General features: G+C 31.9%; 1 protein-coding gene across 1 annotated transcript; it reads left to right on the top strand.

Moving 5' to 3' along the window:
- Positions 1–5,821: 5,821 nt before the first annotated feature.
- Positions 5,822–15,602, top strand: LOC118035510 (protein PSK SIMULATOR 1). Its single transcript, XM_035041097.2, has 13 exons — positions 5,822–6,153; positions 6,489–7,095; positions 10,908–11,233; positions 11,363–11,455; positions 11,549–11,639; positions 12,435–12,528; positions 12,915–13,012; positions 13,299–13,368; positions 13,539–13,639; positions 13,844–13,960; positions 14,070–14,146; positions 14,667–14,711; positions 14,785–15,602. Exons 2-13 carry the CDS (start codon positions 6,775–6,777, stop codon positions 15,296–15,298), a joined length of 1,947 nt encoding a protein of 648 aa, XP_034896988.1. The 5' UTR covers positions 5,822–6,153; positions 6,489–6,774; the 3' UTR covers positions 15,299–15,602.
- Positions 15,603–16,207: the final 605 nt, after the last annotated feature.

Below are 16,207 nucleotides of genomic sequence, written 5' to 3'. Positions count from 1 at the left end.
CAGCTCCGTTTAAAAATACAAGATTCAACCCGTATTTTTAAAAAAATAAATTTTTTTATATTTTTAGATATTTTAATATACTGAATTTTAAAAAAATAAAAAAAAATAATATTTTAATATATTTTTAAATAAAAAATATTTTAAAACACAATTACAATTAAACTTCCAATCCGTCCGGAAGAAGACTAAGCTAAGCACGCAACGCAAGAGAAATCTTGCTTTCGGGAAAAAGAAACATCTTTTGACTCTTACCAAAAAGACGTTCAGCGCACTGTTTGATCTTGTACCAATCATCCTTGACTTGGTCTTGCTGACAACGAAAGCAATCATATCCTTTTAAGATGTTTATGTGCTTTTATTCTTTCTCCATTCACTTCATTATTACCATTTGTTTTTTGGTTTTGGTTTTTTCGTTGAGCTGTTTTTTGGGATCAATTATGCCCCAAGTGTGATATATTTTTTAAATAGTTTTTTTAAATAAAAAAAAATATTTTTTCAGATTCTTTTTTTATATAAACACATCAAAATTATCTAAAAATACTATAAACATATTAATTTAATATTTTTTTCATGTAAAAAATACTTTTAAAAAATATATATATATAAAAACAGAAGTTATATCGAACACCCTTTAAATTCATATTTTCAATCCAATTTAAGATAGATCATTTCTAACCAGAATGATTCTTCACAAAATAAAGTTGGAGTAATTATACTAATAGACAAGTTAAGACTCAAACTTGATAGAGTTCTTGGTTATCCTATCATTAAGAATAGAGTTTTTAAAGTATTAAAACTCTCCATTCTATTTTGATTTTACAAATAATAAATTAATTTAGGACTTTTACTAAAATACTTAATAGATAAAGAATTAATTCTTAAAAACTATTTTGATTTCTGGATTTACTTAATAGAAAGAATTAAGTTTCCATCAAAAAAACATAAGATATTAAGGAAAATATATATATATATATATATATATATATATATGACCGAAGATGATTGGTTTAAGTGATGTAGTGCTTGTTACGCTTAAACAAAGTTTTAAGTTTGAACCTTATGTATGGAGCATATCATTAATGAAAAGTTTTTACTTTTTAGTAGAATGACCTGATCGGATTAGTCGAGAACTAGTAAGCTTTTAAATACTAAGATTTAGATTAAAAAAAAAAAAGTATTCATTAAACAGTTAAAGGGATTAACTTTAGCTTTATTCATGGAAAAATGACAAAAATAGTACTATTTTATTTTCCTTTTGCAATAGGATTTTTAGCTCAAATACTTTAAATATAAAATTTGAACCTTTAACCTCTTTATAAATGAATAGCTCACTATCACTTAGCCAAGAAAACCTATCATTATTAATATTAGAGGAGTGAGAATAATGTATAATACATAGTGAGATCATATGCGTTTGGCCCCTCATCTTTACCACCAGAAAAGGAAAAGAAAAAAAAAATCAAATTTACTTCTAAGCTTAATCACACGCTAAGAATTGCAATATTTTATTTTTTCTTTCCAATTAGATTAAAGTCATTAAACGATGGAACATCGGTATATGATGTTGAAATGAGAAGTGTTAGAATCACTTTTTTTTTTTTATTATGTATTCATGGTTGTTTTTTTAAAAAAAAATTTCCTTTTAAAAATCAGTTTTGAAACCAGTATTTCAAAATGATATTAAAATAAAAAAATATTAATTTAAAATAAAAAAAAATAAAAAAAATTATTTTTAATATCTACTATTGAAAACAATCCAAAAATATATATATATATAAAAAACTAATTTTAAATTTAAAAAAAAAAAATCGAGCTTACCGTCTATAATCGAAATTCTTTGTTTGTGGATCTTACTCGTCTGAAGACTCAGCGGTTGCCGCCCTCCTAGTCAAAGAATCATATATGAACAAGGGAGTCCTCAAAGTCACTTCTGTTTTGTCTCGCCATCAAGCACCTTCCATAAGGAATTTCTCGTGTTCATATTCGTTTGACCTCCATTGTTGTTCATATGGTCTGAACACATGTATTTTAATTAGAGTGATAGGGATATTTTGCATCAACTTAGACGTAACATCCTTTTCTTGACAATCTTTATAGCGTATTCCTCACATCGGCTTGATGTATTAAAAAAAATTAATAAATTGCTTTTAGATACTTCGTTTTAAACGTTCCAATTCCAAAAACAATTTATGGATTTTCTATATATTATATATATATATATATATCAAGAGCTTTTCTTGCATGTGAACAAGATTGAAAAATCACAAGTGCCCATTGATTAGTCATTATGTAGGATTGGATCATACGAATGCCTCTAGCTTCTTAGGTATTCTTGGAAAAGTTGCTAGTCTGTTTGAAAGTGTGGTTGTGATTGTTTTTTAAAATATATTTTTTATGTAGAAATGTATTAAAATAATATTTTTTTTATTTTTTAAAAAATCATTATTGAAATCAGTGCATTAAAATGATCTAAAAATACTAAAAAAATATTAATTTGAAGCAAATAAAAAAAAAAAAAAAATTAATTTTTTTCAAAAGCACTTTTGAAATGTAAAAACAAGTACAGGAGGGCACACTATTTTATTTTGAAAAATATTACTGCCCAAATTCACTATTTTATTTATTGATTGTGGGGCACTCTTTTTGTTTGTTCAAATTTATGTCAAATTAGTCTTCTTCTATTATCATTGGTTATTTGATTGTTCAATGAATAATAAATTAAATAAACTGAATGAGAATGTCTAAATGTAGAAAATTCAATAGTTTGAAAACTTGTTTTTTTTTCCCACGAGTCTTAGTAGTGTGAGGACTTTGAATAAATAGTTGTAACTCAAACAATCTATTTCAACTGACTTTCGAGTCATTCTAGATAGTGGGTTGCAAAACGGTATGAATTGGATTATAATTTTTCTAACATAAAAAACAATTGTTCAGTCGATTTCAATGTTTTAAAATAAAAAAGAAATATCTAAAATTTAATTATTGATTTGATCAGGTTTAATAAACTCGGTTAATTTAATAATATAATTATAAATAAGATACCGACAACAAATAAAAAAATTTGTAATAATTAACTATAAAAAAATAAGTTGTCAATATCATACTCGAGATGAGAAAAAAAAAAGTTTGTTGGAGGTTCATTGTCTCTTTGTCGTAACCACCGCCCCACCAATAAATAGAGCTCATCAAGAAAGTTCTAACGTCATTATAAAAAGGTTATATGATAAAATTGATAGAGGTCACACGTGCCATTAAAGCAATAATCTAAAAGGCAAAACAATTAAAATATCATGAACTAAGCATCTCATGTTTATATTTAATTAATTAATTTAGTTCAATTCAAAAACAAAAACTCTTTTAAAAAAGCTAAATTTAACAAAGAACAATAAAAAAAAGACTTGGGCTAATCAATGTTATTTTTAAAATCAGTGAAAAAAAATTATTGTAAGCAATAAAAAAATAACATGACCTAATATCAACTTAAATAAATGTTCAATGATGAAATTAAAAAAAAAAACTAAAAAAAACACCTTAAAAAAAGGGGGGAAACCAGGGTTAATCTCCCAAACTTACAACCTGTGAAATTCTAGTTTCAAGCTCAACTAAGAAACCTAGCTTTCAACCAATTTAATGTTGAAATATGAAATTAGAAAGAAAAATTATCAAAGTAAAAAAATAACAATAAAAAAATAGAAACTAGATTTGACATATGAACAAAATTGAAAGATGATAAAATTAATAAATACTTTAATTTTATAAATTATTTCAAATAAAATAAATAATAATAAAATAATAAAAATCAAATATAAAAAAAAAACATATCAAAGGTTTGTGTAGAAATCAAGGATGATAAGAAATAAGGAAAAAAAAATCGTAGAGAATTTGGAAAACAAACCATTTTCTAGAAAATTAAAGAAATAGAAAGCATGTGTATCTAAGAAAATATTTTTTATTTTTAACTAGTAAATACACATATTTTAATATATTTTTAATTCATAAAAACATTTTCTAAAAAAAAATGATTTCTTTCCCAAATAAACACATTTGATCGTGTGATTATTTTCTAATTAGTTAAATTAAGGCCCATAAGTAGGAATGATGATGAGTATCCATGTATTAGATTTATTGATATCCGTATCCCTATCTATTATTATTATAATAAAAAATTTAGATATTTATAAATAATTCATTGAGTTTCAGTTATCCGATGAGTATCTATTACTATTTATTAATTAATTAAAGCATAGTTTATACACACACACACGTGTGTGTGTGTGAAATTGTGTGTAGGAACGTTTTAAGTCAATATTAAAATATGCATATATATCATATTGAATTAAAAAAATCTAAATATTTTATAAATATATAATATAAATATATATTTTGAATTAAATTTAAATAAATTTTAAATCAAGTTTAATAATATTTATAAATTATATATTAAATCCAAAAATATACTCATTTATTTAAATTAAATCGGGTCAACATGCATCAATTTGGGATTAAATTCTCATCCGCACACCGAAACAATGAGATTAATTAGAAAGTGTGAACGTTGAAGGGGTTCCCCGGGTTACCTTGTTCAAGGGAAAATGATTAGCTAATGACCCACCATGGCGCGTGGATACACTCTCTTCTTTTGTTTTGATACAAAACCCCCCTTTTTTTTCTTCACTCTAAAAAAAAAAAAACCCATAATAATACATAGTCTTGTTCTTTCCTGGTTAATAAGAGTTTTGGCACCCTTATTACTATATATATTTTTTAATTATATTTTTTATTGACGTTACATATAGAACAAGGAATCATGTGTATGCACGTGAGAGAAAATAAATAATATATTTTTTTCACATGCCAAATAATTTCTCTTTAATTTAATTATATATATAAAACATTGTAGATGTGGATCAAATATAATAGTGTTCATACTTAAAGACAACTAAAAATTGAATTTACTATTTTTTTTGTGTTTTAAAAGTAATTTTAAAAAAAATTAAATTTTTTTATTTACTTTAAATTAATATTTTTTTAGTGTTTTAGGTTATTTTGATGCGCTAATATCAAAATAATTTTTTAAAAATATAAAAATCATTTTAATATATTTTTAAATAAAAAATACTTTAAAAAACCAACCGCAATTACACTTTTAAACATGCTCTTAATTATAATTAAGAATACTACTAGGCTACTTTTGTTGGTTCAAAGCATTAAATTTAGATAATTCTATAAAATAAATTGTTTGGATATCGGTTTAAAACACTTGTGATTAAATTTTATTTAAATATAATATATAAAAATTAAAACCATATACTACCAAAAAAGAACCTTCATTCTTTGCTATAAAAACACATACAAAATTAGATTTGTAAATGAGAATCAATATAATTTTATCATAGTAAAATCAAGTTTGAAAACATTTTTATTTTCATATATTCAAGTATGAATTTAAGATATATATGTGTGTGTGTGTGTGTCAAATAAAAACTCTATTTTGTAGAGACTATTTAAACATAAACTTGATTTACATGGAAGGCCAGCTACTACGACTAAGGAAACATTAGCTTTTGATATGCAGAGAAAGTTTTTCAACTAGCCTTCAATAATATAATAAATATCAAAACATGAAATCTAAAAATCAATTAAGATTCTGTTCAATTCACAATGTATTTTAATAATAAAAATTCCAACGTATATGTCAAAAAGCAAAAAATCACAAAACTTTTATGGTATAATCATGGTAAACAAAAAAACAAAAATAAAAATGAAGTGTGTTTCTAGAGCCTTAAACGAGAGTGGGCGTTGAATGTTTGAAAAATGAGAAATGGTAATAAAGCCATGGTTAAGTAGCTATGAGTGTGCAAGCTTGCTCGCAGCAGCAGCAAGTGGAGTTTTGACCCCTCTCTCTCTCTCTCTCTCTCTGCTAGTTATTGTAGTAGTTTTGCTATTATTTGGTTCTTAACAGTCCCATAGCCGCTTAGACTCTCTCTCCAAAACCCTCTTTGTATTTGTACTTAAACTTACTGATCTCGTTATTTCATCATCATATCTTTTTCCTGGGCTGTTTCTTGTTTTATTCTGTATTTACTTGAAAAAATAAAGCACAAGTCGCAATCTTTTTATATTGTCTATCGCAGATCTCTACCTATCAAACTGGTAAGTTTGTCTTTCTGTTTTGTTTTGAATTAGATTCAAATTTAATGCATTTGTTTAGGTCTGTGTGTTTCTCCAGTAAAGATTGATGCTTTCTCTTGACTGTAGTTTTGGGTTGTTTTTGTTTTCATCAGCACATAAGCTAATTTGATTCTCTTGTCATTTTTTTTTAGTGTTCTTGAATTTGTACAAATCCTATTTTAAAAGTTTTGGGTTGTTTTGTTCTTTTTAATTTTGATAGTATAAGTCCTTTTGATTTGATGTTGATCATGTTGTTTCTTTTCTTTTCCTGATTTTTAAGTAGGAACTTATTGGCGAGTTGTTTTCTTGGTTTACAGTTTTGGTGGGGCGGTGGTGTTAATGGATTGGAACTGCCGCAGGGATCAAAACTGGTATTGTGGTGATTTTGATGTAACAAGGAACTACATTTTCGGCTTCGAAGTGATCTAGAACAATTCTTTGGTGAACTTATTAAGGGTGCTCTTGATTTGCTAGCAATCGCTTCATTTTTGAGCTCCTGAGTGTAATTTGATAAAAGGGTTTTTCTGATTCTTGTAAATAACAAGCTTTTACCCTTTGTATGGAACTTTGGAACGATAATTGAATATTTTTGTGATCATCACAATGGGGGGGCTTTGCTCGAGGAGCTCGACTGTAGATAATGCTCCCGGTGGAGGCTTTCCGCAGTTGAATGGTCATTTTAGTCATGGGTCTGGTTTGGTTTATCAGACTCGTGAATTGAAAATAGATAACAATGCAAATCCATCTCCAATTGTGGAGAACGTGGATAATAAGCAGCTACGAGAACCGTTTTCATTTCCGGAAGTGACCGTGGTTCAATATGAGGTGAATCCAGATGACATTGATGATGGGATTCCTCGCTTGTCAAGGGCTCTATCCAGTAAATCCGGATCAACCAAGTCCAAGCCGGCAGCTGTTGCAAAGGTTAGTCTAATTTGTATGTTGTTTACTTTTTGTCAAATTATTATCAATTCCTTCTCTTCAGTCTGGAGTTTCCTATGTGATGTTTTCAGTTGAATTTGTGATATAGCTTGTAACATAAGTCGTAGTATAAAGTGTTTACTTGACATGCATTCCTGGTAGTTATGCTTGTTAACTATGAAATTTGAAGCATAGATTATACCACTGAAATGAGGCCATCACCACGTCACTGAAGATTAGGACTCATTAGAAAAGATTGTTAAAAGCTGCAACCAAATCACGAAATATGTAAAACTAATATTTATTTTATGAAATGCAAAAAATTGTCTGTCAATTCTCATAACTACTAACTTCTGGTCAAAAACTTTGAACGCATTGGCCAGACAGCAAGTTGAATGAGCATGCCACTTGTTTTCTATGCCCATTTATTTCCTTTATCATGAGTTTAGAAATTCAAATCCCATTGGATTTGGATCCTTGTGTTATTTAAAAAAAGAAGTTGTAATGAGCGATTCCTGGCTGTGGGGAACAAAGATTAAATTGTTTGTCATTTCTCTGTGTATTATTTTGTGTCTCCTGTCATGCCTTAGAAGAGCTAAAAGTTCTAGTTGATTTATGAATGGCTTCTTTATTATTTGAGAGGCTTGATTCAAGGGCATCCATCACCTCCTATTTTCATTTTCTTTTTGCGGTATGCTGAAAGCCTCAAGTAGAATGTTTCAGATATACATGGAAAACTGGCGGGGGGTTAAGTCCAATGATTTGCTGGCTTCACATTTATTATCTGCGAACAATCCTTTATTGTTTTGCAATGCTAAGTTGATTACATGTGATAATATTTCCTTGGTTTGGGGTACCTAATATGATATAGGGCTAATTTGAGAAAGATTGCATTCTTTCACTGGATGAGATATAAGTTTCTAAATGGGGGATGTTATCTGCTATTTCTGATATCAAGTGAGAATCAAATTTGGCATCTTTATCTGAAGACCTGTGGTCCTCCCTTGAGGAGCTCGCATGAGATTCCTTCATGCAAAGAAAAGGAAGAGCTGGGAAGTTTCAAACTTTCAATGTTTGTTGGGGAGGGGGTAAAGGGTGGAAGGGCATTGTTATTTGATTAAGAGTACTCTCTGTTTACCAACTTTGTCTATCTTACCCACCCATTTTGGTCCATGAAAAGGATTTGAGAAATTGTGGAGAGATTTTGTGCACAGTGGAACGTCTTGGATGATCAGGCATAAATTGGGGAAAAGGGCACATCTCTCCATTCAAGCTGATTGGTTGTGTGTGAGAAGGTTGTACACATTTAATAGAGCTTTATCAAAACTTGATGTGGAGGCTTACTGCACAGGGAAAGCTTTTAAAAGTTGGTGATGGCTAAGCAATGTTGAGCCTGGAGAGAGGCAGGTTTGTGTCTCCCGGTTTGGAAACTTTGTTGGGTTTCACTTTTGTGGAAGCATCAGAAGTGGGTAATAAGTTTTCTAAAGTTATCATTTTTAAGGTAAAGGACAATAGGTTCTACTTTATGATGGGGCATCATGCTGGTGGAGCCTTTCAAAGTAGGATCTTTTGTTGGGAGTATTCTACGTTGGAGCATGTGGGAGAAACTCTCATATATTGCCTAGGATACATGAATGCTAACCCTTGGTCTCAAATTAGTAGTATTGGCTATTCGGATCCTTTGTCTCTATTATTGTGTTCTGTTGAGGACCAAACTTTTAATTAGTTGTTGTAACCTAAAATCCCTTTTCTCTGATGCCTTGAGAGTTACATATTTCTTGACATGCAAAATTGGAGTTGGTGAAGGTGCTTTTAATTTCCTGTATGTGTTGAAGGTGGATATGGTGTGCGACATATATACTAGGAAGAATCATCATAATGAAAAAGTTTTACAAGGTTTGAGGTGATGGCTGAATAGAACATTCTTGTGGAATAGTGCATAGTGAGCAGGCTTCCTACGTACTTTATATCCATGGAGGCAGTTATGTCTCGTATTCTTTCATGAGAGACTGTCAAAGAGGAAGAAATTTATTCTTAGCTGGTTTTATTTGTGCTTTAGAGATGGCAAATAATGAACTATCTTCATTGATTTTTACCCAGGACTTCCATGTATTCTCCTTCTTTTATAGTTGCTTAAGTTCCTAATATGTTGCTAGATTTGGGGAGCAGTTGGAGAGGAATTTTAGGTTCAAAAGTAGTATTATTCTAAGGATGTTAATTGCTTCTGTTGGAGCTTGAAGGAGGAGAAGAATTGTAAGAATATTTGTAGTGGTGCACTTGCTTATTGGGATCATGTCTACATATATCCAATTCTGGCTGCTTAAGCATTCATGTTTTCTTTCCCCTTGCTTTTTTATGCAATTCCCTCCTAAAGTCTCTTTTCTTTGATGTGTTCATAAAGTCTATTCCATCAAGAATTAAAATACAAAGGAGGATGACATTGTCATTGATTTTAGTTTTGTTAAATGTTTTAAGTTTCATTAAGTCGTCCTTGAGGTGGGGCTTATTTCTTAATTGACTGCCTCAATATCACATTATTGTCGAATCAGGAGCCTGGAATATATTTGAGAAATGAAGGCATTTTATAAATCAATTGCTTGGGAAAGTTGATTTCAGGAACAAAAAGGTAACAAACAATAAAGTTACATAATTATTTAAACATTTAGGTTTTGCTTGGAATTGGAGTGCTCTGTTTACATGCAGCTAAGCTTGACATTTCTAGATAACTCGAGTAGGAGGATGATAAGGAATATAAGAGAAGAAAGAAAACGTGTTTTGTTTGTGTCATCTGAAAGATTTGTTAGTGCTCTAAACTAATTTTTTTTTAGTTAGGCAATTGCACGTTTCATGTAGTTGTTTGCAGTTTATTATGCACTAGTTACCCATGTGTTCACACTGTAAATTTACAGATTCTGGTGAAAATTATTAAAAACAATGCTTTAAAAAGTTCATAGCTTTGATTGAATTGAGAAAAATGCTACTTCTCTGAATGCCTCATAACATTGACATGGATCATTTCAGTTATTTGCTTCTGAACCATGTAGACATTAGTTCTACCATATTATGATGTGTATATTTTCTAAAGCACAAATGTGAGTACTTTTAAATTTATTCAAAAAAAGTCACTTCCTTGATAAAAAGCATCTATATAATCACGGGAATTAACAATTATTAAAGTTCTACTTATTTGATTACATGAATAAATCGTTTTGTGTATCGCCACATTAGTAAATAAAATAACAATATAGTGAAAGTGTCCATAATGTTATGGTTTAAACATTTCACTCTTATATAAGCATAGAGGAGTCGAAAAGAAAAATAATTGAATGTTGATAAATTAATGAAGCATGTGTGTGGTTTAGTACTTCTGAAAGAAGGTGAAAGTTTCAACAAGCATTGAAGCCATTTTGGAGTACAAAGCAATTAAAAAGAAAAAAAAAACAGAAATCATGGTCCTATATATTTTTTGTAAGAGTCAGTGTGTGTTATTTGTAAGTAGAAATTGGATGCATTTTCTTGTTCTAGGAGATGATTTTTTCATCATATGTTATTAAATGCTCACTAATCCTCTATCTCCAAATACATTGCATCTTATAATATAATTATCAAATTCATGCATGGTATGATCATGTACTTGGCAATGCTCATGGAGCTAATTCATGTGTCCACACTGCAATACTTCAGTGTAGGATCTTCTTTCACATGCCCGCGCGCGCGCACACACACTGATAATAGATGGATGATGTAAGTTGCTCTGTGGAATTGTGTATCAAAATTTTGCTCAATTAAAAAAGCTGGTTATTTTGGTGTTGCAGGTCTCAGAAGTGAGCTCACTGTTAGGCAGAGCTGGTACTGCTGGGCTTGGGAAGGCATACAATGTACTGGACACACTTGGTAGTAGCATGACCAATTTAAATCCTAGCAGTGGTTTTACCTCAGGGTTGACAACAAAAGGGGACAAGATTTCAATTTTAGCTTTTGAAGTTGCAAACACAATTGTTAAGGGTGCTAATCTAATGCAATCCCTTTCAGAAGAGAACATTAGACATTTAAAAGAAGTTGTACTTCCCTCAGAGGGGGTGCAAAATCTAATATCTAGAGATATGGATGAACTCTTGAGGCTAGCAGCAACTGATAAGAGGTTGATATTACCAAAATTTCTATTTTAATTTGAAACAGATTTTCATACATTTTATTACAGTGATCTTATAGCGTTGCCTAGAAAACTTGTAGAAGAAATATTAATCATTTCACTACACAATTATGACAGAGAAGAACTAAAAGTTTTTTCTGGAGAAGTGGTGCGTTTTGGAAACCGATGCAAAGATCCTCAGTGGCACAACTTGGACCGTTATCTTGAAAAGTAATGCTAATTGCATCTGTTTTATATGGATTATTCTTCAGAATATTTGAAATAAGGCTCTTATATTTCAGTCATTCTATTTGATTTTTTTAGGTTGGGTTCAGAATTGACACCTGAAATGCAATTGAAGGATGAAGCAGAGACAGTTATGCAACAATTGATGAATTTGGTTCAGTATACAGCAGTGAGTATTTAACAATACTATAGTATATAACTGCCCCTAAGTTTCAGCAGACATTGCATATCTAGGTGTGATGATTAGAAAACATTTAACAATGTTCTTTCTTTCTTTGTTCTGGTGGAAGTGTTGTCTGCAAAAGAAGGATTTGGATGTACCACCCATTCTAATTTGAAAGGGAGTGTGACTTTCAGTTTTTTCAGTTCTATTGTATTTCCCTCTTTTCCTTTTGGCCGTGATTTTAATGCGGGGAGGAGGAGAAAAACACCAAAAAGCAAACTCTTTGCAACATCTAAGATGTTCTATACTCTACAATGATTCACAGCCAAGAACAAAATCTTCACTCACAACATGGTCATTGAGCAAAATGCTCTTGAAAAATGAAAGATGTTATAAACTTAATTTTAAACTGTTCTCCTTGATCATCTAATGACAAAAATTTCAGATCAAAATATGATTACTTTTCAAATGCTGTGACTTGAACATAACTGAGTAACTTTATATCAACTGTCCAAGTATGCTGTACTGAAGTCATCTATGGGCATCTAGAGTCTGCTTTATGTGCGGCTAGTGCATTATTTGTGTTTTATGCTATTGATTTGTTTCTCCTTCATATGCTGCCAATTTTTAATCTTGCATGAGATGTGGTACATCCATATCTATAAACCTTGATAAGAAATTTATTCCCACAGTTTAATTTCATCTCATTATCATATCCACCCATACAATTTCATGCTTAGTACTTCTCTTAAGCTTATCTTGTAAATTTCCTCATGAAGAAATTTTTCCTTTGGGTTGCAGGAACTGTATCATGAAATGCATGCCTTGGACAGATTTGAACAAGATTACCGGCGTAAGCTTCAGGAAGATGATAAAACAAATGCTACTCAAAAAGGTGAATTGCAGTTTAAGTCTCATTTTGCTTGTGATTATCTTTTGATTGGCCCATAATATTGACCAGAATAAAATATTTTAGAGAAAGGAGTGCAACCCTTCTATGCTTGAGCTTGCTCCTTGTTTCCCCTTTGTGGTGAAGTTATGTTATGGAGAAGCCCTTAAATTTTTGAACTCCCCTCTTAAGTCGTTATATATTTTTTTTTAATCTTTTCACATAGGTCCAGATAAAACTGCATCTTTGCACCCCTTAATTTTTTGAACTTCCCCCTTTATTTCTTATTATTCTTATTAATTTTTTTAATCTTTGCCCTCACATTTTCCTTGTTATGATCAACATTAACATTCTAAAGTGATGCTGTCTCATTGCGTTTAATTCATTTGTAGGGGACAGTCTTGCTATTTTGAGGGCAGAGTTAAAGAGCCAAAGGAAGCATGTGAAAAGTTTGAAGAAGAAGTCGCTTTGGTCTAAGATTTTGGAAGAGGTATGAAGCAGTAATGCATTGAGATGGCTGGTGGTGCCAGTTCTAGGGGCATATTGGAGACAAATATGGCCTTATTTTAGTGTTTCATTCATCGATGATTCAACCATGTTGATCATTGTGTTTATGATCCTACCACAAGCATGCAGCAGTGCACTTCTAATGTTGGATGGACCATGCATATTCTGTATCTGTCAAGTGATAGCTACACAATAAATCTTTTTGTTCTTTTTCATTGGAACTGTTCTTAGTGTTATTGCAACATAAATCTAACATCCTGTTTGCGTAGGTGATGGAGAAGTTGGTAGATATTGTCCATTTCTTGCATTTGGAGATTCATGAAGCCTTTGGCAGTGCTGGTAAGCAATCCAAACAGGGTTTAGGATTTCTTGTTAATGGCAATTTTTAATTATATATATATGCACACATATATACACTTCTTCTCTTTGTTTTCTTGCTTGGGACAATGAAGTGATATGAAATTTATCTGGCTATTTGTGATTTCATTAACTGATGTTTTCACTTGCAGATGGCAATAGACCAGTAAAAAGTTCTTCGAACCATAAAAAGTTGGGGCCTGCTGGTCTTGCATTGCATTATGCAAACATTGTCACTCAAATTGATACTCTTGTGAGTTTATGATTTCACCAGACTTGATACCCTTTTATCTTTGCTATTAAGGATTTTGGTTCTGTATCTCAAATGTCAGCTTCGAGTTTTTCAATGTTTCCTTAACCAGGGTTGCAGTCCTGAAGCTGTTATCTAATTGTTGCTTCTTGTTTTTCTTCTTCTTGGCTTTTTTGTTTGTCTGAGCTAATGCCTTAATGTGATCAGGTGTCCCGATCAAGTTCTGTGCCTCCAAATACAAGGGATGCTTTGTACCAGGGGCTGCCACCAAATATAAAATCTGCTTTGCGCTCTAAAATATTGTCATTTCAAGTTAAGGAAGAGGTATCATTCGATGTTGCCTTGGGACTGACTTGCTCATTGAGATTTCACTTCTAGCCATTTTCTTGTCAATGCATTGATATAATTAATATTTCAAATAATGTTCTTGCAGCTTACAGTCTCACAAATCAAAGCTGAAATGGAGAAAACTTTGCAATGGCTTGTTCCTATTGCTACTAACACAACCAAGTAAGATGCCAGCTCAGTCTAAATTTCTCTACCTTGGCTGGGCTGTACCTTCTGATACCTCATCTTATGTTCTGCTCAATTCCATTTAATGTTCAGAGGCATGCGCATCCTTTTATCCACTAATACTAATAGTAATCACAATCTAACAAATTATTACTCTAGTGAAGTTAGGTAGTGTTTGGTACATGGGACTGGACAAGACATGGCAGGACAACTTGACTTGTATTTGTTGTTTGATTTGCACATGGGACAGGATGAAAAGCAGCTTTTCTCTTGTCCCATACCCAAATTTTGTTCTACCTCCGCACATGTTACAACCTTGTCACATCCAGTATCATCCCATCCACTAATCAATGTACCCCAACTGTATGTTCCTTGTAAACAGAAGATTTTAAAGCAGGAGCTAAAACTTCTTGTGGTTTTGTTAACACACTAATGTTTTGCACTTATATTTCTTCTCCTCTTGGTTTGCTTCCAATTATTTATCCTTGTGCTTACATTTTTGCATGCACTTAACCAGAGCTCATCATGGATTTGGTTGGGTTGGAGAATGGGCGAATACAGGGTGAGTTCCAAATCTGCTCGTTCTCTTTCTTAGTATGTCACCCATGTTGAGTTCCTTACAACAAATTCTTCAGGTCTGAGGTGAATCGTAAACCTGCTGGACAGACCGACTTGCTCAGGATAGAGACACTACACCATGCAGACAAGGAGAAGACTGAAACTTATATTCTTGAATTGGTGGTTTGGCTTCACCATCTTGTCAGCCAAGTAAGAGCTGGCAATGGTCCCAGATCTCCTGTTAAATCTCCGATTCGGTCCCCAAATGAGAAAACAATTCAGTTGTCTACACAAAAGCCAAGCTCCCCATCCCCCACATTGACAATTGAAGACCAAGAGATGCTTCGGGATGTGAGTAAGAGGAAAAAGACACCTGGGATAAGCAAGAGTCAGGAATTTGATACTGCAAAAACCAGGTTAAGCAAGCATCATCGGCTGAGTAAAAGTAGTAGCCACTCGCCAATGGGCGAAACTAGAAAAGATCCATTTCCCATTAGAAGGCCATCTTCTGTTCCTGTCATCAACTTTGATATAGACTGGATCAAGACCTTGGATGTTATTGACCGAGTGGACACAATAAGAAGCTTCTAGTAGTATCAGCATGAAGGTCAAGATGCAGAGACAAAGGTCTGTGCTTGTGAAAATTGAGAAGTGTCCAATCAAATGCAAATTTTCCATATCGGGGGTTTTGTCTTTGGTTTGTGGTGGGAAGATTTCATGTCAGCAGGCAGACGATGAGTGATAAAAGTCCTTTCTTTTTTGTATGTGAGAATTTAAGTTGGTGAGTATATGGGGGGGGGGGTATTTAATTGTTTTAGAGGATATTAGGCTATAGTTTTTGTTAGTTGTATATGTACAGAATCAGTTCATAATAATTGAAGTTCATGTTCCTTTCCATGTGTCTATGCTTCTGTTACCTTGTTATTCTGCTAATCATCGCAGGGTTTTTTTTTTCATCGTCATCATTGGACATGGAAAGAAGGTTTCTATTAATGTACCAACACAATTTCTTTATGATGCACAAGTTTCAGTTCATAATAAATGAAGTTCATGTTCCTTTCCATGTCTTTCTTGTCTATGCTTCTGTTACCTTGTTATTCTGCTAACCAACTCAGGTTTTTTGTTTTTTCCTTGTCATCGCCATCAGTGGACATGGAAAGAATGTTTCTATTAATGTACCAACACAATTTCTTTAAGATGCATGATTTTCACTTCTCTACTTGAATAGGCTGGCATTGCCATATCTGTGATTGCCTTGTGATTCCTCGTATGAAGTGGAACGTTGCTAAAATCCATTAGAAGTCAAATTCACAACTTGGCATTCTTTCATGGATTTCACAATGTGTGTTTGATTTGTGAACGAGGATTACAAGCATCAAGGCAAAAGCAGTAAGCTGGATAAGCTGCTGTTATTGTCCTGGTTTAGCAGCAGACATTGAGTTGAGGTTTTATTCTCGTGACACACTGTATGATCACCATGCTGTAAGAGCAGGAAGCAAG

This window comes from Populus alba, chromosome 13 (genome assembly GCF_005239225.2).
Source record: "Populus alba chromosome 13, ASM523922v2, whole genome shotgun sequence".
Classification (NCBI taxonomy): domain Eukaryota; kingdom Viridiplantae; phylum Streptophyta; class Magnoliopsida; order Malpighiales; family Salicaceae; genus Populus; species Populus alba.
This window is presented reverse-complemented; position numbering and strand designations above follow the sequence as displayed.

Excerpts from the sequence above, each read along its gene's own strand:
- LOC118035510 (XM_035041097.2), top strand. The coding sequence starts at position 6,775 with ATGGGGGGGCTTTGCTCGAGGAGCTCGACTGTAGATAATGCTCCCGGT. Across the intron at positions 7,096-10,907 it reads AGCCGGCAGCTGTTGCAAAG|GTCTCAGAAGTGAGCTCACT; the intron begins GTTAGTCTAATT and ends TTGGTGTTGCAG. Across the intron at positions 13,961-14,069 it reads CATTTCAAGTTAAGGAAGAG|CTTACAGTCTCACAAATCAA; the intron begins GTATCATTCGAT and ends ATGTTCTTGCAG.